Genomic DNA, 26,610 nt, shown 5'->3' with positions numbered 1-26,610 from the left:
GGGTTTTTTTGTTCTGTCATTACTGGAATGCAATCACTGTAATGCCCTCTGTGGGTGAAACAAAACACAAACACTATTGTGATGCTGGAGTTTTATCAGACACAGTCTGCCCCGCTCCACCCTTGATCTCTCCGAGTGAGAGGTTCTGTTACACGGGAACAGCAGGAGCCCCAGTCCCTGGGAAAGTAGGCTAGGACTCCTGTGGGATCAGTCACCTGAGACAGCCCCGCCTCAGCCCTGCGCATGCGGGTCAGTGCCTCAGCCCAGAGCTGCTAGTGCTGCTGCTCCCTGCACTGGGAGGCAGGCTGAGCAGAAACACCACCTCTCCCTGGAGACAGGACCAGGCTTGGGGACTTCGCACTCAACACACACACACACACACACTGCTGGATTATTTATTCTTTCTGCTGCTGCTGCTGCGTTTCCATCATCACATGCAGATCCCTTAAAGGAGCCAATGCTGTCACTGACCCCAATGGAGAGGCAGATGCAAGGCAGGTAAATTGTATATCTTTGTCATTCATACGGCAGTGTCTGGGGATGAGCAACAGAAAAGGGGGCGATTGGGTGGGGGGTTGCCACTTACTTGCCTGGGCTCCCTGAGAGGACAGGAACCCTGTTTTCTGTGGGCGGAGGTGGGAGAAAATGCGTTGAAATGTCTGCACACATTGAGCTAGTAACATAAGTCATCCGTGCAGCGCTATAGTGAAGCTGGAGTTCTCCTTCAGGGAAGATTGAGACGTCCAGTGGTTCTGGTCTTACAGTAAGTGATCTGGTCTTACAGTAAGTGATCTGGCCTTACAATAAAGTGATCCACTCCTATAAGGCTTATGTGGGAGGTTAAAGATTAATCTCTGCGGATAATATACACAGCGCGTGATCCCAAACTAGTGGGTATAAGGGCAATAATGCGGTGTTATCAATACATCGCTTTTCTGTATGGCATGCACTGTATGCGCTGGGTGTAAGTGCTGTTTGGGGGGTGATACATTTGCACCGTTTATACGGGAGGTTTGCTTGATTCGGTGTATACTGTACTTGTCTCAGTGCTGGGAGTAACCTGCTCTCCGGTCTGGCTACATTACAGGGGTATATTCTGCATTGTATGAAACCTCTTGTGCTGCGAGGCTGGTGCCTTTTTTTATTTCGAAGGGCTATACTGCAGACCTATAGAAGTGCAGAATTATTGACATGTTTAGATCTAGAGCTGTCTTTGTATTAGCATGTTTTGTAAATAGTGTGTGTAGTAGACTTCACACCTGTCTGTCACAGTGCAATGAAGGGTGCTTTAGTAGTGCGGATGATTTCCTCCCCCCCCAACCCCCTCCCATTTGTGGATTTGGTAATACAGTATAATAACTATTTTTCAGTGTCAGTAACAAATATCCCACTTGTTACATTTTAAATGGCTATGCTACAGTGCTGTGATGACATTGATTGGGTGAATTTCTCAGGTTTCTCCATAATAGTGTGAGTTTCTGAGTAGCATGTCAACCCTTCAATAACCTGATTTGCATTAATTGCTGGAGGGGGTAACCTCATCAGTGCCTGGTACCAACTGCCACTGAACAGGGTAATTGATCTTGCAACAATGCAATCCTTCATTTAATAGTAGGGGTTACTTTGCACATCAGCACAGTTAGTTACATGGGACCAGTCTGCAAACTCCCCCTCTCCCCTTAAATTCTAATCTCTTCCCCCCTCATATTCTAATCTCTTCCCCCAACCCCTATGTTCTAAATCTAAACTCTTCCCCCCACCCCCTATGTTCTAAACTCTACCCCCACCCCCTATGTTCTAAACTCTTCCCCCCACCCCATATGTGCTAAACTCTTCCCCCCCTATGTTCTAAACTCCCCCCCCATGTTATTCTAAACTCTCTCCCCCTCCCCCAGTGTTCTTCTAAACCCTCCCCATGAACCTTTCAATCCTCAGACATCTTATTGATCATTGATTGTGTCTGATCTGTCAGAGCCTTCACAGTTGTGTGTCTGTTTTATTGTCTCTTGGGTTCACACACTATGGCCTGTGATTGATTCCCCTCAAATGCTGTCGTTTTCGTGACCCGAAGCCATGGTTGCAGGTCTTTCTCTCCCCCCTCCTCCCCCTTTGAATCAAAGCAGTGGCTATAAACTCCTTCCAGTTCCAGCCATAGAGGCTGGGTGGGCATGGAGGATGGGGAGGGTCACTATATGCTAACAACCACCCAGGTTCTTTCAATGGGGAAGCCAGCGAGTGATCTCAAATAAGGTTTGCATTGTACAATAAAGGGAGGGAGAACATCCTGGATAAGGAGGGGGAGGAGAGGCACGGCTGAGATCCTCCCAGCACCATCACAAGCATTACTAATTGTTTTTTCCCCCAGAAAAGCCACTGAGTAACCTGTTGTGTTTCTCCCTCTGTGCAGAGCTGGCTCTTTCCTGTTTAATTAGTTAGGACAGAGGTGGGTTGATGCTGGCACAGGATTGCAATGTAATTGCAATGCAATAAGTTTGTGAAGATGGGAATGAAGATAGAGAGAGAGAGACGCTTTGTATGTCGTCTTGGGAGCAGTTGAGGTGGCACAGTGCATCTCATGATGTGTTGCGTGTGTATATAGGGAGTGATTACCAACTGCACTGAACTCATGTTGGTGGGACCGGTTGATCCAGTTCTGCTTTATTTTCTGTTTTAGATCAATCTGCATCACCAACTTGGATCCAGTGCAGTTTGCGTTGTGTAGGGACAGCTTTTTAGGACCATGTTGTTTTGTCAAAGGTTTTGTATGTTTCATGCAGATGGTGATATTTTAACCCAGTGATTTCCAAGCTGGCCAGTAGCCCAGAGTCATAGAAGTGAAGTACTGTACATCATGGGGAATTGTGGCAAAGGAGGGCACAGTGTCAAAAGGGAGAGTGAGCAGGTCAGAGAGAGCGATATATATTTACAATGTGTCATCTTTACTCTTCTAAATGAATGTTGTCAAAGTGGTGGGCCCGGATTGCATAACCGTTCCTTTTTGGGGAGGGATCGGACATGTTTTTTCCCCTGTGTCTTTACAACGTCGGTAATTCCTGGCTGTGACGAGGTTCGCAAACCCCTTGCTTACCAAGGACCAGTATGTTTACTAGAATGTGTTTAACGGGGCATTAAAAAAATCTTCTACGGGGAATTGTGGGTTTTACACAATTATGTGTGTAACTGTGAATGTGTGTCGCCGCTGTGTTTTGATGAACAGGAATATTTTTTTATTACATCTTCCTGAAATCGCCCCTTCAAAAATGAATGAATGAAGCCCCCATATCTATATACATAATAGTTAGCCAAAATATTGGGGCCCTTGTAAAACTTAGTTTTCTAATGCCAAGTAACACTGTATATATTAGCAATAAAGAGCAAACTCCAGTAGCCGCCTCTTTGTACCTTTTTGTATATGCATAATACATTTGTCTGTGGAGGCTGGACTTTGATGTTTCTCGCATACTTAGTTCAGATGTCTCCTCTCCTTTGGATAAAGGCTGGGAAATGGTCAATGTGTGGGAGAGGCAAATCTCCACCCCTGGGGTTTAAACCATGCCCCACTAATAGATTACTGTCTCAACCATCACAGGACGATAAACCAACTCCCAGTGTCTCCTCAATATTCCAGCCTTTTGCAGTCTTATGTAACCAACAATAAAACAACAATGTCTTTTGTTATTTTTAATTTTTTTAAAGAGCAGAAATATAATATAATGTGATGAAAAATGAAAGAGAACCTAAGAAAGGCCTGCAGGGCAAAAACATTATTATATGTGATCTTCTTTTATTAGCGTCTATTCACATGAATCTGCTCTTTTAATGTTTTTACTTTACTTTTTTTTAATATTACTTGGGTTATTGTTCTTTTTTTTTTTTCTTCACAACCTCTGTACCCATATAATCGCAAATTTTTCTAAAGCTCAGATGCGTTTTCACAGGCCATGTTGAAGTATCTCCTTGAGGGTTATATCTCCTCTCATTGTGTGTTCTTCCCTGTCCTCCTCCCTCTCTTCCTGGCTCTGCACTTGTTCCTTATCTGTAGGAAGGATGTCATTAGTTCTTTAGTCTGGGTGAGGGGCTTACCTAGCGTCCCCATGTCAACGTGGCTCCTTATCTGCATATCTTTTCTTTGCAGGCCACTGTGATAGCAAGGAGAAATGCTTATGAGTTTCTTGATGAGGTGCTTATGCTCATTTTGCTTTGTGGATAAACATTGTCCCCTCTTTCTATATTGTGTTTGTATTTCACACTCATTGAGTAGCTTTGATTGAGCTGTGAGTGATACTTGTAATTGGAAGCAGGATGTTGAAGATTCCTTTTAGAACAGTGGTATGTAAACTTTTTTCTTTTCACCCCCCCCCCCCTATCTGCTCTCCCCTCCCCCCTCCCTCCTTACCTGCTCTCTGGCTTCGGCAGCATCATGACACCATGACGACGTATTGCCATGGCAACGCGTTGCCATTTGCCCCCTCGGTGTCATTTGATGCTGTGTTGTCATGGCGACACATCACCGAAGAGCAGGTAAGAGAAGTTATAGAGGCCTCACGCCTCCCCCTGCATTTAATTTAAAGAGTGCGGGGCCTCTGTAACCGCCGCACCCCCCTAGAAAATCCCACCCCCCTACCCCCCGCCAGTTTGCGCATACCTGCATTAGAATATGATAGGATTCATGCATCTTAGTCCTATATACATTCTTTGGAAATTGACAATGGCAGAAATGTTTTAATAACTTTGTGACACAAATTGTATATCATAAGGTGTTCGCTCCACTTGTTTACATAAAATAAGTCACATAAAATACAGCATTTGTCCAGCTCTTAATTTTTTTTTGTGTATGTGTAATATTTTGCGGTTTTTCAGCATGCAAGTGCATTAAAGATGGACATTACTCTCCGTCCTGTCAGATTTCAATTAAACAAAATGTATTATGTAGCCTGATAATTATTCTAAAACTCATAAGTTGTTACTCGACATATAACATACTAGTGAGAATGTTGCTATAGCCAGCAGAACTGTTACACTTCAACACTAATACATTAACACAAAATTACCCCCCCCCCCCCCACCTCAACAAGTCAGGTTTTCTGGCTATCGCTGCTTCAGCACAGGTGGTCCTTGACTGAGCCTCTGATTGGGACACGTGCTGAAGCTGGGACACCCTGAAAACCTAACCTGTTGGGGTGGGGGGGGGGTTGAGGTATGGAGTTGAGCACCCCTGTTCTAGATAACACATTTGACTTCCACAAACTGGAACGCTGCTTCCAAACGGATCTGGATATATTACCCCTTGGATGCGTTCTGAGTTTGTCTTCATGGGGTACGTTGGGCTTTTAGGCCTACATTTTCAAAAGTGAACTGAGTGCCAGTATATGCTATAAAGCATGTCAAATGTAAATGACACATCTCTGTGTGTAGTTATTGTGGTTAGGTGGGGCAATCAGTATATTGGGCTTGGTACTCTGATGGTTATTGGTCTAGACTTCAGCATGTTATAGACCTGGAAATGAATTGCAAAGGGGTTAATTGGAATTCTCCCAGTGCCAGGAGAATTGAATTACCCTGGGCGGGGAGAGTAAATAAATCATTATTTTATTTTTGCTTAGGGAGGGACTCTGTATTGTTGTGGATCATGGTTTTTCTCTAATTAACAATGATTCACGCCTCCCTTTTTTAATTTTGCTTCTTGAATTCTACCAACACCGTAACGTGTTATGTTACACGTCTCGTTCTGTGCACTTACTGACACTTTAAACAATACAGTATTTTAGCTTTTTAGTTTCATGGTGTTTTCTTTGCCCTGTGAATCAGTTGTAGTAGATTGTGAGTTCCTTTTCAGCAACCATCAGACAATAGGTAACACTTAGATCCATATTGTCGAATAGTAAAGTGTCTTTATTAAAGTTTCTCATGGGATGTGTCTTACCTGTAAAGGAAGACTGTGCAGATCGTAAAAAAAAAAGTCATGTGGATTGTTTCAGTGGCGTCAACCCCCTATCTGAAAAGAGAATGTCTAACCTTCAAGTCTGTATTTCTTTCTGACATCTGATTTGTGCAAATATACATTTTGGAAGTAGCAACTTCGACATAAGACGTACAGTAAGACATCCACTTGGGATTTGCACATTGCCTCACGTCTACCATTTTGTCTGTTTAATCTTTGCTCAGTGAAAGTAAAGATTTTAAGCAACATTTCATTACTTTTGCTAATTGTCTGGCATTACCAACATTTCATAGGTTGTTAGAAGGGCTGTTTTAATTAAATCATTTAAAAGGATGCCCCCAAAATTCCACTGGTTTAAAAAAAGAACACCCATGTATATTATTATTGCAGACACCTGTAGTGCTGCTTTAATGTTCCATACATGTATCATGTTTTGTGTGCAAAGCTTCAGAAGACTTGAAAATGTATATCTGCTGGTGTTGGAAATAGTTTGCTTCTTTGCCCCTGGTCAAATTGTTGTGCATCCTATAAAGTCCTGGGACCTCTTCTTTTTTCTCTGTACACACTCTTTGTAGGTGACCTAATCACATCTCTTGGGTTAAAATATTACCTCTATGCTGACGACACACAAATTTACCTTTCCACCCCTGACCTTACACCTGCTGTACAGACCAAAGTTTCTGAATGTCTCTCTGCGATATCATCCTGGATGTCCCTCCGCCGACTTAAACTTAACATGGCAAAAACAGAGATCTTCATACTTTGTCTCAAACCTGGCCCTACTACCTCCTTCCACATTTCTGTTGGAAGTACCATAATTCACCCAGCAGCCCAAGCACGCAGCCTAGGGGGTCACTCTCGACTCCTCTCACATTCAAAACATATCTAAAACCTGTTGCTTTTTCCTCTACAATATTACAAAGATACGCCCTTTCCTATGTTGCTCGACTGCTAAAACTCTGACTCTGGCCCTCATTCTCTCCCGTCTCGATTACTGTAACCTCCTGCTGTCCGGCCTTCCTGCCTCTCACCTGTTCCCCTACAATCTATCTTAAACGCTGCTGCCAGAATCACTCTACTCTTTCCTAAATCTGTCTCTGCGTCTCCCCTGCTGAAATCCCTCTCCTGGCTTCCTATCAAATCCTGCATCTTGCACTCAATTCTCCTCCTCACTGTTAAAGCTTTACACTCTTCTGTCCCTCCTTACATCTCAGCCCTAATTTCTCGCTATGCACCATCCCGACTCTTGCGTTTTGCTCAAGGATGTCTTCTCTCTACTCCCTTTGGATCTAAAGCCCTCTCCCGCCTTAAACCTTTCTTACTGACTGCCCCACACGTCTGGAATGCCCTCAATACCCGACTAGCAGCCTCTCTCTCCATTTTGAAGACCCACCTTAAGATACACTTGCTTAAAGAAGCATATGAGTAGCACCGTGGCTAATACTATACACATGATACATGAAGCTTGGCCCCTTGCAGACACACCAGAATGCCCTCCTACGTTCTTCCTACCTACCAATTAGATTGTAAGCTCTTCGGAGCAGGGACACCTCTTCCCTAAATGTTACTTTTATGTCTGAAGCACTTATTCCCATTATCTGTTATTTGTATTATTTGTTATTTATATGATTGTCGTGTGTATTACTACTGTGAAGCGCTATGTACATTAATGGCGCTATATAAAGTAATACATACAGACATTCAGGGAATAAGAGGGCTTTCTGTATGGAATGTATACGGTTTCACTCTCTGGCGTTGGGGTATTCCGTTTTTGGTGTGTGACGCTCCACTTTCCTTCCATGATGCCGATTACCTACTTCCCTACTCCTGCCTGCTACATCCTACATTTGTGTCATATGTGCTTCAGGAATGAATAAGAAAAGCTTGACATAATAATTAGGGGGGAAAAAAAAGAGGGGCGCAAGTGATACAAGCAAATACTCTGTTGTGAAAAAAAACAAAATATTATCACATCAATAAATTAATTATAAAACAGGATAAATTGCCTAATTCATTGATTGAAGCCCAATTCAGGGGGATCTGTAGTCCCACGCCACTCTCCAGAATAACCTCTTTTTAGAAGACATCTTATATAGAAGATTCATTGATGATCTTATATTTATTTGGCAGGGAGGTGAGGAAAAATTGAAGGAATTCATGACTCCTAGATGAGAACAATACGGGTCTTTTATTCACGTCCCAAATATGATAGAAAATCTATTGATTATCTGGATCTAGTGCTTTTTAATGATAAGTGTGCACCAAAACTTTCTTTAAAGGGGTAGATGCTAACAGCTATTTGGACTCCTGGAGCAAGCTCCTCCAAGTGTGGAAGAATAATATCCTTTTGGGCAGCTCCTCAGAATTCGGAGAAACTGCACCAAGGATCAAGATTTTGAGTCACAATCATTGCTACTAAAAAATACATTTCTTGAATAGGGCTGTAGGGGCAAGGTAATCGAAGAAGCCATTACAAGCGTGTGAGGGATGGACAGGAGAGAATTATTGAAAATAATACCAGAAGAGAAGCGTATAATTCAAACAAATGAAAACTGTCTTTTTATTACAAAACACAATAGGTCAGCAAATAATATAATAATAAAAAAAAATCATACAAAACACTGTGCCATTTTACTTAATTACCCTATCTTACAAAATAAACTTGAGAAGCCAGCAGTTGTTTTTATTTAAAAAAAAGCTAAAAGCCTAAAGAATTTACTTGCCCCGAGTGTGCTACCTAAAAAACATACACAAAATGAAAGATCAAAGCACGCAGGGGAAACATGGCTCCCGGTTCAACCCACAGGATGGACGAAACGGTTGCATTACCTGCAGACATATCAATAACAACTGTAACAGTGGGATATTTGTCCATTACTACGGTGTATGGTGCATATACCTGCTGGTAACAGGAGGGCTGAGTCATTTGCCGATGGTAGTGGGGACACAGGACCAGGCATCTGGGGTTCATACCCCACATATCTCTTCAGCAGTGCAGCGCCTCCATCTGCCGTAGACTCCAGGAGCTGAAGGTGATCTCCCACGGTAGAACTTATTACCTCTCCCTCCAGTAAGGTCACACACCAGGCAGGAGGTATATAACAGGAATGGTTTATTCACTCTATGCAGCACTGTTTGTAAGACTCCTTGGTGAAGCCAGTTTCCTGAAGTTTGTGGTTCAATACTATATCAACACCGCTGATCGATGAGGAGTCTGTTCCTTCATCCGGGCTTCTGCTTCTGCCCAATGCAGTACTCTGAGCTCTCATTAAATGATGGTCCTTGGACCGTCACTACAGGACAAGGGCACCCGCAGCCGTCCTAGCTCTTCCCCACCTCCCTAGCAGAGGTATGGTCCACACTCACTCTCCCCCGGAGGGAAGAGCTCATAGGGAGGCCCCAATCTGAAGCTCCCAGTTGTGTGACCTGCCTTCCTCAGAGGGAGAAGGAACTACTAACTTTAGTGTGATCCTGCCCTTAAATACAGCCAGGAGGCAGGCATTCCTTTGTCCCATCTACAACAGGATGTACCACCCTCTGCTGTCACTCAAGTGCAGTACCAAAAGGAAGGGGGAACCCCCCATATAAACTACTGGCAACCTGATTGTACCAGGGTTCACTGCCAGCCCAAGGGCAGAATAGTAGCCATCAGGTGACCTGGCTGCACTACTAAGAGTTTTACATCTTAGTTTCAGTGTCACCAATGAAGTCATTCACCTTAAACACTTGATCAATTGCAACACAACCTACGTTGTGTATCTCTTAACCTGTAGTTGCGGCCTACTATAAATCGGCCGCACCAAGAGGACCCTGAGGGAAAGGTTCCTGGAGCACAGGTGCAACATTGTAAAAGGATTTATAGGACTTGGGGTGTCCAGACACTTTCTTTATAAACACAATCATGATCCAAAAGGACTTGTGGCTAAAGGCATAGAGTGTGTTAAGAAGGGCCCAGCAAGAGGTGACAGATTCTTAAAAAATGCGCCAGCCAGAATCCTATTGGATTTTTAAAGTACAAACAATGCAACCAGGGGACTAAATGAGGAGCTTGATCTTTTAGCATTCCAACAGGTACTCCCCATTTCCGGTCCCCCTAGGTTAGATAGCATACTCCTTTTAGGATTCTTTTAAGTAATAAATTGACGACAATCCCCACTGACTGGATGAGATGGGCTTTTAACCAGTTTTTAGCTGATCCTGTCCTCCAACTCCCCATGAGCAACCTGATCTAAGTGCTAAAGAAGTTTTTTTTAACAGTTTGATAAAGCATTGAACATTTTTTATGTTTTAAACATCTAATGTATAATCCTGGTTTGGTACAGCAACCAGCTGTTTGTACTATATATCTTAGATGATTTCGTCTAGTTTTAATATACAAAATTGAGATATAATGTTTGGATATGGTTTAAGGATATGTTATATTGGTCAAACACATTTTTTTATTTATTATTTTTTATTTCATCTGACCAAATGTATATTTCAAAGAAAAGGACATTTCTGCTAGCCTGTTCTAACCCTTCCCATTCGTCTGGTTAGAATCCTATTAATATAAGAATTTAAGGCAAAAAGATTGTATTATTGTTTCTCTTGAATACACTAAGCTTATATGCATGACATGAACCACTGTCCACCACAGAGTGATGTTCCTCCTTCTCTACACGGAGGTGAATAGTTGGTCCCCTGCAGGTATCCTTACAGGGGTTAACAAACTACACAATTCTGAGGAGGGGAATAAAAACAAACATTATTGATTGATTGTGGGGTTGCCGCCCCTCCAGTGTATCACTCCTTTCACAAATTCCCTGATGAAGGCACCCTCGTGCCGAAACGTGTTGGATTAACATTGGAACAATCGCACTGTAACCCCAAGATTGTCCACCTGCAAGTTCCTGCAACTCACAGACTCTGCATTCCAACAGTGTCTGCAATTAAGTCAGTTAGACACAGTCCACAGCTCAGGGGATTTCAGGAGACGTCAACCAGATACTATCGAAAGTGACATCACATCAGGGTTCCAGCGGAGAGAGGAGCACACCAGTGTCCGTCCGGCGCACAGAGGATTAATGCTTCAGTAGGGAGACATTACAGCGGTAAACATCAACCACAGCTTTTCCTCATGATCCCATGAACCCACGGAGGACGCCCAGGAGAGTGACGTGGGACTACAGATTCCCCTGAATTGGGCTTCAACAATCAATTTATCCTGTAGTATCATTATTTATCTATATGATAATATTTTGTTTTTATTATTTTTCACAACAGAAAATATTTGCTTGCATCACTTGTGCCCCTCTTTTCTGTTCTTTTTGAGGTTCCTTTGGAGGATTGGTTATCCCTTTATTGGGGATGCAACCACTGTGAGTGACTTTATACTGGACTGGACTTTTTATTTTTTGGCTCATTGTGCCATGCATTAGCATTTTCCCCTGACTACCTACCATAGTCAAATTGGAGTAATAATTTTTCACTTATGCTCAGTTAGGAATGATATGAAGGTTTGCTGATTAATTATTACGTACCAATATCACCTGCCTTGACAAAGGGTTTATTGTGTGGTTCATGTCATGCACTGTGGTAGAATATAATCTCAGTGTATAATTACCCCTTGTCGAGCACGCAGATCAGGTACACCTATAAGGCTGGGCCATGGTGCCTTCGCCCGCGCGGAGGCGTGCAAAGGCTGGGAAGTGACCCGCGTGAAGCGGGTGCTTTCCCTGGCCATGGTGGGGGGCCATGGTGGGGGGCATGCCTAGGGGCGTCACGGAGCTGGTTCGCCCTCACGTGACTGGCCTGTCGCACCAATCAGTTTCAACTGATTTCTTGCGCAACGCTCGCACGCCACCATGGCCCCAGCCTTAGAAAAAACCGTTGGCAACTCCCTGTCCACAGCATATCTCCCTAAAACCCACCTCCTAATCCTCACCTCCCACCAACCCCTCCCCCCCCCCCACCTCACCCCATTTTTGCCCATGCCCATTCCTCCCAATTTGGGTTTAATATTGTAAGGTTCCAGGTATTAATACCTTCATCTCTTAAGGGTTTAGTTTCTGAGCGCATAACCACAACCTCCTTTGTTTGTGTTTTTTTTTTGTCATTATAATTTGGCATTTTCCTTTTTTTTCTTTTTCTCCTCTAAATAATCAGACCGTACAGGATTCACTGCGGACAATGGAAATAGTAACAATTGATGTTTAGGCAGCATAGCCGTGTTTGAAATGACGTCAGAAATGAACCTTTTGCTTTGGTATGTTGCCATATTTCAAACGTGTTGCATTGGCATTAACATCTTGTAGTGTCTTTTAATTCCACGGTGCTTTCCAGTTGCACTTTGCAAACACATGCAGCCTCCTCTGGACTGAAATCCGGCGGCCCTTTATATGTCATTCTGGTCTGATTCACTCTCCCGTGGGGTTAAAGGGTTATGGGCAGACAAGAAAATAGTGGTACTCATATTGCCCTAAATTCTTCCTTCCTTCCTTCCCCATAAAGCTGTGATTAAAGAAGCCATCCACTTAGGACCTCACGGCAAAATGAACACAAAATGCAGTTAGTCACATTTCGTGTATATAAAAATAAATTCTAACCATAGCATTAGCAACATACCATAACCATGAAACGTTCATCATTATATCAATTCCAACCCAGTCACATTTGCATCCTCCACCTAATATTAAACGGTGAACCATCTCAACGACATATTTGAAGAGGCAGTTCCATCTAGGATCAAAGAGAATGGTCTGTGTCATGTTTAATAGGTTAAATGGTGCTGAATGACACCTGGACAGGTCTAAGTATTTAAAATATATATGTTTTTACTTGTAACGTTTCTGTGGTAAACAAAATCTTCAGATGGTTTTTTTTTTTTTAATATAACTATGTTTATGGGAAGTCTTTTAGTGATTTATTTGTTTTGTCCAGTGTTTGTACATTAATTACGAAGCCATCGTTCGGGGAGCAGAAAAACACCAGTAGCTGATATGCTTGAAATCAGCAGAGCCGGAGTGAAGGGAAATATTTGACAGGATGCAAATAAGTACAATTGTTATTTTGAGGGTGGTTGACTCTTTCTGAGGCGGCAGACTGCACTGATGAGGAGTTTGATACTGTTGTTGGGATCTGCTGCATGGAACTGCTTTTTACATGCTGTAGCAGGGTGTTTTTTAGTCCAGTAGCTTTTGTTTGAAACATCACTTGTTTTTGTAGGCTGCTTTAAAGATGATTTGTGATATGAAGTTTCCTACTTGAGATGGTCATTGGCATAAAAGCTCTTCTTGTGAGTGGACACAGAGGGAAGACTTGGAGTAACTTTTATCAGCAAAGGGTCATAGCAATGGCAGAAGTTTGACTTCTCAGGAATTGTTTGCAGGTCTGTTTTTGTTTCAGGAGGTTTTTTCCTACTTGGCCAGACAACCTCCAGAGGATTAACTAAAAAGATCTGGTTAATAATAATCATTAAAGATTCACAAATAGGTGCAAGGGGATTAATGTTGCTCTAATGTGTTTTTAAAATAAGCGATTCAATGTAGGTAGTGCTGCCTTTTAGTAGACCAACAGTTTTTGATAGATTAAGTCCGAGTGTACACGGCTTTTCAAAGATTCACAAGTGTTCAAATGTAAAGTAAGGGCAAAGCTACATAGCATCTTATTCCAGGAATGCAGAAATTCCGAGCAAAGAACTTATCAATTATGTGTAAAATAGCTTTTTTCTATTGCTGTTGCTATATGTTTCTCCTTATAATAACACCTCCACACCTGCATCATGTTGCTGTGTACACACACGATCATTCTCTAAGTACATGACTAAAATAAACCTGCATACCTGTCGGGCTTACAATCGATCATTAGATTTTTTGGCTTCCAGAGAGGCCTGAATGAGTTTTATTCCAGGCCCATCTGTTTCTGAATCCTAGCAGTCAAATAACCTTACCTAACATTTTAGGAAAGGACAACCTTTAATAAAACAGGATTATTGGGGAGTTTTAAACAACAATACTAGGTTGGTGATAGTTGAACAGAAGAACTCTTCTCTCCAACTTGTGCACGATTCTTGTGGTGTTTGTCTTACTTTTTGAAGTAGTTTCCATGATAAATATTTGCCCTGGTTTTGCATTGTGTTTGTCTGACATACAAACACACTTTGCCATGTTTCATCCTTTTGGAAACAATGAAAGCGATTTTTCTAGTCCCTATGATTTCACAAAATTGATACACAAAATGTGTATCTATTTATATGCATGAATATAGGTGTGTGTTTGTGTGTTTGTGTGTGTGTGTGTATATGTATATACGTACATACACAAATCCCAGGCGCCTAAAAACTCAATGCTGGCACCAAGCTGACTGACCTATCCGTCACCTCCGCGCCCGGCAACACACAACTTATACTGCACCACAAAGTTCGGTGTGGGGTGGGAGAGATACAATCCTCTCATCCCCACATTGCTCCAACAAAATGTATGATTTGATCATCCCATCATTTGGTCTTTTAATTTCCCTTGGAATCCAGTAGAACAGGGGTGCGCAAACTTTTGTCTGCGCCCCCCCCTTACCTTTTTCTCCAGCGTCATCTGATGTCCTGATGTCATGGTGTGGCCATTTGACCCACGCATTGTCATGGCGAAGCTTCCCAAAGCCGCCAGAGACAAGGTAAGAGGGAGTTACAGAGGCCTCGTGCACTCCCCCGGCACTTAATTAAAATGTTGTGGGGAAGCGTGCGGGGCCTCTAAGCGCTGCGCCCCCCTAGAAAATGTTGCGCCCCTCTACCCCAGTTTGCGTACCATTACAGTAGAGTAGCATCTTTGTCCAACGATGTGTCCGGCCCACTGCCATTTTGATTTCTTCACCCTTGTGATGATGTCACCGATTTTTTTTCTTTGTTTGTTTGTTTCCAACCCATTCATTAGTTTTCCTGGGGTCTCTTTGGGTAATACCCAGAATACATCTCTCTATACTAATTGTCTGAAGCTTCAGAATTATGGTCTCATTTAGGGTCCAAGTCTCACTTCCATATGTGAGCACAGACCGAATACATTGATCAAACACTGGAGGCACAGTGTAAAACTCCTTTGAAAGACGGTATTCTTTCTTTCAAATGCACTCTATCCCCTCTTTATTCTCCTATTGATTTAGTTGAAAAGGTTCTGCTATACTTTCCAGCAAACGTCGACGTAGTCTTCGACTTCTAGTTCTATGACATTTATTTGGATCTTTGCAGAGTTAACATATTTATTGAACATCACGTTGGTCTTGCTGAGATTCATGTGGATGCCACGTTCTTACTTCGGTGAGTTGTCTGATTTGTTGCCGGAGGTCTTCTGAACTAAAGGAATTCATCATTTAGTTTGATTCCTTTTTTCTTCCCCATGCAATGTATGGAATACATTTTCAAGTGTTGCTGTAAAAAGCTTGAGTGGACATGGTCTCTCCCTGTATCTTCATGTCATCTAATGGTGGAGGTGAAATTCTCGGAAATGTTCCTCCTTAATGCATTTAGAGCCACGGAAAGGTAGACAGTATCAAATGCTTTTTCAGAACCAGTCATGATTTCGGGAAATCACTTCTTGTGCAACTTGGAGATGGTCCATTGTGCTGTATGCAGTGTGAAATCCTGCTTGTTCAGTAGGCTATGCGAAGTCCAGTGTCTGCTGCAGCAGATTAGTGAGTATCTTCATATAAGAAGTGTTGGGTGGTAGAGTGACCAGTAGGTAGTTCTTGGGGTCCTTTTTTTGTCTCCTTGCTTGTGGATGAGGATAACTGCAGGTTTGCTCCATTGTGCTGGAATTTCCCTGTCCTTCGAGCAGCATGGAACGAGATTTAGAAGGCATTTCTCTATTTCTTCCCCAGCTTCTTACAAGATTTCACTTGTAATTCCATCTTCTCCAGGAGCCTTCCCATTTTTCATGGCTTTTATTGCCTTTGCCGCCACGTCTGGAAGGACCGCATGCTACATCGTTGGTGGTTTCTCCTCTCACTTGTCTGGATGATGCCCTGTGTTGTCTGTGTTCTCGTACAATTAAATGTAGAAGTCCTCAAATGTCTTTATTATTGGTGCTTGGCGTTTTTATTGTCGATCCATCGTCATGTTTGAGTGCGATGATTTGCTTCTTCCCAAACGTGGGTCGCTGCTTCGTCTTTAAGCTTTTGCTATCTTCGATATAAGTGTGTGTATATTTAGTTATATATTAGGTTGAATATTAAAACAATCAGCGTGAGACATGCAGGGGTTACAAAGTATTGTAGCAAATACCATCCCAGGATGTGTGTAATGGACTGGAATGGACTCTGCTGTATTTGTGTTTCTTTCCATCACTTTCCATGTTCAAACTAAAGAGTGTTAAAAATAGGGAAGTTGGAGTCGTGTTTTTGTTCTCCGGTAGTTACATCATGGAAAGGTGTGACAGCTCGGAAAGTCATTTACATTTCAGGTACTTTTCCTACTGACACCTCCTGCTCTCGGTATATTGCAGAACCAAGTGATCTTATGAATGAATGATGCAAAAGCAGTGCATTGCCAGCACCTCGGGCAGTGAAAGGGTTACACCAACCAGAATCTGCTTCACCCCCCCCCCCCCCGAGCAAAAAAACAAAAGAAAGTCTTTCATCAACTTTATTTCTAGTGGAAAATTTAATTAATTCATAGCAATTTGGAAGTAGACCAGATAGCTTAGGTAATTGTGCTCAGTATAGCTTGGCTTTAAAGAATAATTCTGATTGGATGAGGTTTTTTTTATATATTGACTTTCCCTTCTCCACGAGAGGGGCCAGCAGTGAAGGGTTTCATGTAGTGATTGGTGCTATGCGTTTCTACCTAGGAATGGCTTCGAGGTGACACGAGCTGTGAATGTTAATTTGAGGTCAGTTAACGCTCTTGTCAAGACGGTTCTGATTGAGTCATTATGGAAATACCACCTACGACAGGGGGTGCGCAAACAGGGGGTGCACAAACATTTTCTGGGGTGGCACTTGCAGAGGCCCCGCGCTCTTCCCCACAACATTTAAATTAAATGCCGGGGGAGCACGCAAGGCTTCTGTAACTCCCTCTTACCTTGTCTCCGGTGGCTTCTTGCAACACGTCGCCATGTCAAATGGCCACGTGATGTCATATAGCGTTGTGACATCAGATGACATCAGATGACACCGGTGATAAGGTAAAGGGGGTTAGGGGAGGGGGGGAGAGCAGGCAGGGGGGTGCAGACAAAACAGTTTGCACACCCCTGACATACACCATTAAAAGGGGATTTTATATTTGCTTTGTAGATAGGTTCTGATTTTCTAAGTGGGGACTGCCAGCTAAGCAATTCGAACTCATCTATCATCATTGCTGCATTTTTATTTCGGAAAGTAGATGTAACAAAAGCCGTGTATATGCTATATATTCTGGGATGCTTATTATTGTGCCTTTCGCTATGTTTTAAATTGTGAAACACTCACTAAAATATCTGAGAAGGTGTGACGTGTGAGTGCGAACATTGTAACTGCCACATGTCTGTATGACGTCCTGGAAATGTTTTGGGGGGCAGTGCAGCAGTTTTGACAGGAGGGCCTAGCTGAAATGTAGGCAAGTCTGTAACCTTTCCTCATTTCTGATCGATACTACCGTTCATTGTCCGATCTACCACATGCTTCCCAGCTAAATGTAGCCTAGACAGTTGCACAGTTGAAATTAACATTGTTTTTCTCTTGGTCCTTTCCAGGTTTTGAAAGTAGATCTGGCACATTTCGTTGCGTTTGGAATTAAAGCGGACAGGTTCCCGATAGGAAGCTCCTCTCTCGCTCGGTGTTTCACCACCCGTGATGCTGCTCATGTCGGAAGGACTGCAGCAAGATGCATGTTATGAATTGTGTCTCCTCGGTCAACGATAAAGAAAATGGGGATTGCAACGTGGTAGTAACAGGATTAATGCTTGACCACCCACTGCCGCCACCTCCTCCCCCTCCCCCACCGTTTCACTTTCAAAATGCTGGATTTGATAATGCACCGCCACCTCCCCCTCCTTTACCTGGAGCCCCGCCACCTCCCCCATTACCCCAACATGGGGGTCACGGACCCGGTCACAACAGTAAGAAGAAGAGGATGCGGAGCTTCTTCTGGAAAACCATCCCAGAGGAGCAAGTCCGGGGGAAAACCAACATCTGGACCATGGCTGCCCGGCAGCATCAGTACCAAATCGATACAAAGACAATCGAGGAACTGTTTGGTCAGCAGGTGGAAGCGAGATCAGGCGTGATCAGAAGGAATGGAAGCTCAAAGTCCTCGTTCCGAGAAGCCAAGGAAGAGGTATGCGTTCTTTCTCTCTCCTTTTTTTACATCTCCCCTGTGAAACATTTATTTTGTTTTATATTCTATCTGCAATAGTAATTATTTTTTTTCCGGTTACATTTGTAGCACTGCTGTATGCCCAGAATGCATAGCAAATAACAGATTTGCTCATTTGTTTGCTGTTTCTAAAAGTCGTGCAAGGAACGTCCTTATTAGTTTATAGAGTGGTTGGGTGGAATGGACCCTTATGGTTCTCAAGAGCACTGAAGTCCCTAAAAGGCCAAGAGGGAGATTGACTATGGAAAATACATATTTCAGTTTGCCACAACCTGTTTTAGCAATCTATCATGTAGCAAATTATGATTTACATAATAATGGTAAATGGGACCGCTGATATCTTGACATGTTGGGGCCGGTCATGTATACTTAGGTGTTTAAAGATAATTACCCACAAAAGAAAGAGGACGCTTCCTGATATTGTTCGTAGGTATTTTATGGCGTGAATGGTGGTGTGTGATTTCTGACGCATCACAGAAGTGGCCCAACCAATCAGATGAAGGAATCCTTATACCACATGATTTAACAAGACTATCCAGCAGCTAGATCCCGGGCATTGAATAATTTCAGTTACACGTACTACCCACCAGTTAGGACTAATGTTCTCAACTATCAGTGGAGTGTTGTTTAAGAATATTGCTCCTAGAGTGGCATTGATCAGTATTGGATACAAGAGGAGTCTGATTATATCGTATTTATAGGTTGCTTAATAATTTGTATATCATTGTCAGACTACTTCTAAGATATATGATTTCTCTTCTTCAGTCAGTGTAACTCAGCAACTACAATCTATCCTTATATTGCTCCAGTAACATTATCTATTGTTTGTGTACAGTTCAAACTGCTGGGATCATTGACAACAAACTATCACAAATAGGAAAGTGTTGCAAATATCTGCACTGCTTGGGAGGTGGGCTAAAACCTATAGAAATCAAAGGATGTTTTCAAACCCATTAAAGTGGCATTAAGAGTTGAATTATAAAATTTTAAAAACGCAGTAAGTCTAATACTACAGAACTGATTTTATTTTAAAAATAAAATAACGGGTAAGCGTTCACGTTTTTGCTGCTTTAAGTGGTAGACGATGATTGGAGGGGGTGTCAATATCAGTGGCTGTACATTTGCAAAAACACTTTACACTGATTTAGCAGACGTTGCCCAGAAAGGTTATTCCTGTATCAGATTTGCATTTCCAATGGCAACATGTTACGTCACCAAATTTGTTTCAAACCACAAAGGGATCTGCTCTCTAACTTGTAATGTTGTTCAGAAGTTTTTTTTTTTCCCCTCACCTCAACCTTTGTGAGGCTGTCGTCCTATTCACCGTTAATTTGTACTGCATTATGTTTAATCAAATCACTGTCAAAATGGTTTGCAATCCCGGCACTGCAGCTACAGCCAGTGCCGCCCAGAGACTGTTCCGGCCCCGGGGAAAAAATGTTTGTGGCCCCACAGCAGCTCTTTTCCCTCCTGAACTTAGCTGTGGCGGCCGGCTACTTCTGAACCGCAGCGTCAAATGGCGTCGCGTTGCCATGGTAACGCATCGTCGTGACATGATACTACCGAGAAAGACAAACACATTTGCAACATAGTCGGGCCTTCCGGACTGCCGGGCCCCGGTAATTTGTACTCTCTTCTCCCCCTCCCTCGTCGGCCCTGGCTGCAGTACACATTGTGTTTTTTATTTTTGTTATGGAGCAAAAAAACATGTATAGACGACGCCTGGCTGTATAGATGGCAGGAGAAGATCCAAATCTTAAAGAAGTATCGCGTTGGTCCACTAAAAGGTTACACAACCGACGACAAATACACACAATGGGATAAAATAAGCGTTACAAGATATGTCGGGAACACCGATGTTCTCTGCTCGGCTACAGTTCCCTTCAGGGAGGTTTCATTTTAGTTTGAAAGACTGGACCGTTTGAAAATGTCAGTATCAAGTAACATCATTTGCCATTTGGTTTCCATGTCCTGGGTCCTATTCAGTGTGTACTGGGTGGGAATAAAGCATTGATCGGTCACCCCAGAGAGAGGACATGTGATCTAGCCATGTCAACTCTTTTTGTTTCTACCCTCAACAATGTATATAAAATCAGGAATAGGGCACGCACAAAATAAAGGGAGGGTGCATACTGTCCAAAAACGTTGAACCAATAAATGTCACTTTTTTGCATATAGGAGTGCCTGTCCCTTTTTCCCTTTTCTGTATATTTTTGGACAGTATGCACCCTCCCTTTATTTTGTGCTTGCCCTATTCCTGATTTTATATACATTGTTGAGGGTAGAAACAGAAAGAGTTGACATGGCTAGATCACATGTCCTCTCTCTGGGGTGACCGATCAATGCTTTATTCCCACCCAGTACACACTGAATAGGACCCAGGACATGGAAACCAAATGGCAAATGATGTTACTTGATACTGACATTTTCAAATATATATATATCTTATCTATACTGTATCTATATCTTTGCATAACTCAACACAAATATATAAAACAGCAGGGGAAAGGGGGGGGGTGTTACCCGAGTAGCTAACTTAATCTCTCTTCGTTAAACTTTAGTCTTAATAGTATATAATCAAGTTTAAACTTGTATATTCAAGTCGTCTCTTCTCTCTCTTCTGTAGGACGTTCCTGCCCCGCAGGGTATATCTCTTTTGACCCCATAATAATACACCTTCTTTCCTCTGGCATACATTTTATAATTGGTGCCCATTTTTCTTAAAATGTTACACCTAGTGGAACCCCATTATATATTAAATCTCTGATATCAAAATCTATCAAATGATATATTTCTCTTTCTAGACCCTGCTTGAAGGTGGGGACGTATCTCACCATTTGATCATTATAACTTTCTTCGCTAGTACAAGTATAGAGTTGAGTGCCTTTGGTCTTCTCTTATCTGTTACTTTATATTTAGAAAGGTTCCCCATAAGGAGACTTGTTTCTTCTTTACTTACATTGATATTTAAAAACCTTTTAATATATACTGTTACTTTGTACCATAATTTTTCTATTTGTCAGCATTTCCCCCCCACAGTGAATAAAATCTGCCCTCTCATGTGAACATTTTGGGCAACTGCCATTAATTGATGTATCGTATAGATGTTTTCGCCATGGCGATATATATGCTCAGTGTGTAAATTTTACAATCCTTTCTTGTAAGGCTCTTCACTTCGTGTACACTCTTCATTCCTGCCTTGTTACTTTATTCTAGTAACAGACATGAACGCTCCTTTTTGTATACAAAAATAATGTAAGCTGCAGATATTAATGCACATATTTAAATGTAGTATTTCACAGCTTAACCTAAATATTCTGTGTAGAAAAACGTAATTGAAGCATAATTTCTTGGTGAATTAGACCTCTCGTAGAAACCCAGCCACAGGATACAAAGGCAGCCCAAAGGAAGTATGGAGACTAATTAAAACTGCGCAGAAAACCAGAGTTCCATTGTGTGAATTTTTTTCTTCTTCTGTTAACACAGATTTTTTTTAAACTAAAAAAATAAATAAAATGAAAACAAAAAAATGAGCAGCAGAATCCTTACGTATAAATGACCAAAGCACTAACTATATATATATATATATATATATATATATATATATATATATATATATATATATATATATAATCATGTCAATCAGTATCGGAGGCTAGGGGTATATACTGTACATTAAGTCCACAAAGTTGCATGTTTGAAATTTGTTCAGAGATAAAATATTATTTTTAAATATGCACCCGGCGGGGCGCGTGCACAGCGCTAACCGTGATCTGCGGTCTTTAGGGAGAGAGGGAGATTGCGACGGGAGGGGGTGTGGTCGGGGTTTTGCGGGGGCGTGGTCATGACCTCACGCGGCTGGTTCGCCCTCATTGGGTGAACCGCCGGCGGGTGCGTGGCCACGCCTCCGTCGCCAGTTCTGAACTCAATTCCATTGAGTTCCATTGAGTTAAAAAAAACTGCGAGTACAGCGCGGCTGCACCTTCAGCGGGAAGGGCCCAGCCCCATTGAGGGGCAGTGCTTACACGCACAGCGCACGCCGAGGTGTGCGCTGTAGCAGTGACTGGGACCGCAGCCTAAGGCTGTGCGTATAGTGCCCACGACGGGCGACAGCGACGCGACGTCGTCCAAAAACAAATACATTGCCGCCACTGCGTGCGCTTATAGTAAGTGCGACAGCGACAATGCGACAGAGCGACGCATTCTTAACTCTGTATTTTACTGGGATGTATCTGAGTTTTGTCTTGTGAATGGGGGAATTTATTTTCTCTGTCCTATAAACCTGGCAAGGCAATGGAGAAATTACCCAATTTGCACAAGAAATCAGTGCTAGATGACTTATTAGAACTTCATACATTTGCCTCTAGTGCATGTTAATGTGATTTGCAATTTTTTTGTTCATTTTTCTTGTGCAAAATACATAATCTCAATACCTTCCTCCTTACACGTGGATAATGCGCATGTTCCTATGCAGAGGTATTGTTTCGTATAATACCTTCCTCCTTACACGTGGATAATGCGCATGTTCCTATGCAGAGGTATTGTTTAGTATAATACCTTCCTCCTTACACGTGGATAATGCGCATGTTCCTATGCAGAGGTATTGTTTAGTATAATACCTTCCTCCTTACACGTGGATAATGCGCATGTTCCTATGCAGAGGTATTGTTTCGTATAATACCTTCCTCCTTACACGTGGATAATGCGCATGTTCCTATGCAGAGGTATTGTTTCGTATAATACCTTCCTCCTTACACGTGGATAATGCGCATGTTCCTATGCAGAGGTATTGTTTAGTATAATACCTTCCTCCTTACACGTGGATAATGCGCATGTTCCTATGCAGAGGTAATGTTTCGTATAATACCTTCCTCCTTACACGTGGATAATGCGCATGTTCCTATGCAGAGGTATTGTTTCGTATAATACCTTCCTCCTTACACGTGGATAATGCGCATGTTCCTATGCAGAGGTATTGTTTCGTATAATACCTTCCTCCTTACACGTGGATAATGCGCATGTTCCTATGCAGAGGTATTGTTTAGTATAATACCTTCCTCCTTACACGTGGATAATGCGCATGTTCCTATGCAGAGGTAATGTTTCGTATAATACCTTCCTCCTTACACGTGGATAATGCGCATGTTCCTATGCAGAGGTATTGTTTCGTATAATACCTTCCTCCTTACACGTGGATAATGCGCATGTTCCTATGCAGAGGTAATGTTTCGTATAATACCTTCCCCCTTACACGTGGATAATGCGCATGTTCCTATGCAGAGGTATTGTTTCGTATAATACCTTCCTCCTTACACGTGGATAATGCGCATGTTCCTATGCAGAGGTATTGTTTCGTATAATACCTTCCTCCTTACACGTGGATAATGCGCATGTTCCTATGCAGAGGTAATGTTTCGTATAATACCATCCTCCCTACACGTGGATAATGCGCATGTTCCTATGCAGAGATATTGTTTAGTATAATACCTTCCCCCTTACACGTGGATAATAATGCGCACATGTTCCTATGCAGAGGTATTGTTTAGTATAATACCTTCCCCCTTACACGTGGATAATAATGCGCACATGTTCCTATGCAGAGGTATTGTTTCGTATAATACCTTCCTCCTTACACGTGGATAATAATGCGCAATGTTCCTATGCAGAGGTATTGTTTCGTATAATACCTTCCTCCTTACACGTGGATAATGCGCATGTTCCTATGCAGAGGTATTGTTTCGTATAATATCTTCCCCCTTACACGTGGATAATAATGCGCAATGTTCCTATGCAGAGGTATTGTTTAGTATAATACCTTCCCCCTTACACGTGGATAATAATGCGCACATGTTCCTATGCAGAGGTATTGTTTCGTATAATATCTTCCCCCTTACACGTGGATAATAATGCGCAATGTTCCTATGCAGAGGTATTGTTTAGTATAATACCTTCCCCCTTACACGTGGATAATAATGCGCAATGTTCCTATGCAGAGGTATTGTTTAGTATAATACCTTCCCCCTTACACGTGGATAATAATGCGCAATGTTCCTATGCAGAGGTATTGTTTAGTATAATACCTTCCTCCTTACACGTGGATAATGCGCATGTTCCTATGCAGAGGTATTGTTTCGTATAATACCTTCCCCCTTACACGTGGATAATAATGCGCATGTTCCTATGCAGAGGTAATGTTTAGTATAATACCTTCCCCCTTACACGTGGATAATGCGCACATGTTCCTATGCAGAGGTATTGTTTAGTATAATACCTTCCCCCTTACACGTGGATAATAATGCGCATGTTCCTATGCAGAGGTATTGTTTAGTATATGTAATGGTGTTGCTTGCCCATCTAGCAGTTAAGAGGTTAACACGCCTTTCTTTTTGGTTTCTGAAAAGTATTTGCGATCGGGACCAGGTTGAACCCTTGGTGAAGCTACCAGCGCATTGCAAAATGTCCCTAGGGCAACCGAGACTGAGAGTCCCAATTCATGCATCCCCTGCAGACACGCTCCTCCTTGCTCGGCACTAAAGCAGCAATAAAACGTCTGTGTTGAAGTGACCGTTGCTGTCGGTCTCACTGGGTGTCCAGTAGCCTTGGGCAGCTCCTTGTTTGTTCCCTTTCCTCCATGAGCGCTACCCTTGGTGAGTGTTTCCTATAAGCTAGTGGCATGTCAGCAGCCCTACTTGAAACAAATGACATCATGTTGCCCACCACCACTGCAATGACTATCTTACTATATCTAGTTGTTTTTCTAATGTGCATAAGTACAGTTATATAAAAATATGCAGTTACATTTGTTTTTATAAGTCCTCAGTGTCCATATAGGATCATTTAGGAGTGAAACGTATCAATTGGATACTGCAAAACACATTAAAAAGTCCTCATACTGTATCTTCTACATCATATCGCCCTGTTGAGGATTGTTGCTTCCATTGAATAGTTTGTTCTTGGTATTAATACAATATGTGTATCTATATGTGCCTATGCATTTGTTAGCATGGTTATGTCCTGAATCGTGGCTATTGTAGCCATCAGCTTGGCAACAGATTGTGGCTAATCACAGAGATTGCGATTTGGGTTTATAAGGTTTCTTTTTAAGCTATTTGTGTTGTCGAGCGTCATTTATGTGCAGTTGCATACACTAAAATAGCATCGTTTTGACATGAGTCCTGGTTTAATTGGGGCTGCTAGTGGGTGCTGAATGAATGTACAGTGAGTCAGTGCTTTTATAACCACAGTAAGACGCAAGTGTCATCATGAATCCACTGACTGCAGTGCAAACCTCCAATCGCTCTGTTAACCCTGTCTTATACGCTTTAACTACTTAAATGCAGTAGGTATGTTTGTATGGCTATTAAACAACATAGCCAGTGCTTCCTCTATTTCGTATCCTAGGCAAATTCCATTCGCTGTAAAAGGCAGGGATTACTGTCCACATGCAAATCCTAAATGAATGTGCTGGGAAGTAAAGAAAGCCTTTGTGGTTAGCATTAGAACTTTCAGATCCGCCTTCATGCTTCCAACTTCTACATTCAACACTGCACTTTGCCACCTACTGTATTATCTCTAGTTGGTTCAAAGAGAAAAGAAAAACATTCCCATCATAACATTATAGCAGCTCTTGCCTTCACCTCCCAGACTGCAGCAGGGATAGGAAAACCGAGATCTTACTATCCATACTGGAGTCCCAGTTTGGGAACGGGGCTACTTGCATATGCTGCCAGAAGCTCGTCTCTCTAGTAGCAATTGCATTTCAGTTTGAAAATGGTTTAAGTTTCTATAAGAGTTAAAATACTAAAAAGGCACCGTTTAGATAATGGTGGTGACTGACGCTTGTACTTTTTTTTTTTTTTTTAATGTCTGAAGAAGGTGGATTTCTTTTTTTGGCAGCCAATATGTGCTTCTGTCCTACTTCAGAACATTTTCAGACTCGCATGACTTGTTTATATAGCCTACAAGTGCATGCGAAGCCAAGATTATATTAGAACTGTGATTGTTCTATAAAAGAACATTGCCAACACTCTCCACTGTCTGGGAGAGGCTAACCCCTTTATTACAAACCAAAAAGGTGCAGATCCTTCTGGCAGGGAAGGGGTCAAGGGGACAAATATACCCACATAATTATGTTGGCGCTTCTTAATAAAACTTGCCATGCTTTGTCCACCAAGTTCTTTCCATTTAGTATATTGGAACGGGAGGTACCAAATTCAGATCTGGTCAGGCTTGTCATTGGGAATCTAGTATGGGTATTCACTTTACTTCCAGAAGTACCTGCACATTTCATGTTGTGGCTGCATACGTGGTACAGTGAGTACTGGCCAACATATGAAAATGCTGTTTAAGGAGA

The 26,610-nt window shown here is 42.3% G+C and overlaps 1 protein-coding gene across 2 annotated transcripts in view; it reads left to right on the top strand.

The window, feature by feature from the left end:
* The first annotated feature begins 275 nt into the window (after positions 1 to 275).
* Positions 276 to 26,610, top strand: part of FHDC1 (FH2 domain containing 1) — a 52,400-nt gene continuing 26,065 nt past the window's right edge. The window contains exons 1-2 of one of the 2 annotated variants that reach the window (XM_075613279.1): positions 276 to 494; positions 17,635 to 18,218. In XM_075613279.1, the coding sequence (XP_075469394.1) occupies positions 17,766 to 18,218 (453 nt within the window). In that variant the 5' untranslated portion in view covers positions 276 to 494; positions 17,635 to 17,765. Of the gene's footprint in view, positions 499 to 17,634; positions 18,219 to 26,610 lie in introns of both variants that reach the window. The other variant, XM_075613273.1, reaches the window with a different exon arrangement.

Source organism: Ascaphus truei, chromosome 1 (genome assembly GCF_040206685.1).
Source record: "Ascaphus truei isolate aAscTru1 chromosome 1, aAscTru1.hap1, whole genome shotgun sequence".
In the NCBI taxonomy this organism is placed as follows: Eukaryota; Metazoa; Chordata; class Amphibia; order Anura; family Ascaphidae; genus Ascaphus; species Ascaphus truei.
Note: the sequence above shows the minus strand (reverse complement) of the source record. Positions and strands in the feature narration are given on the sequence as shown.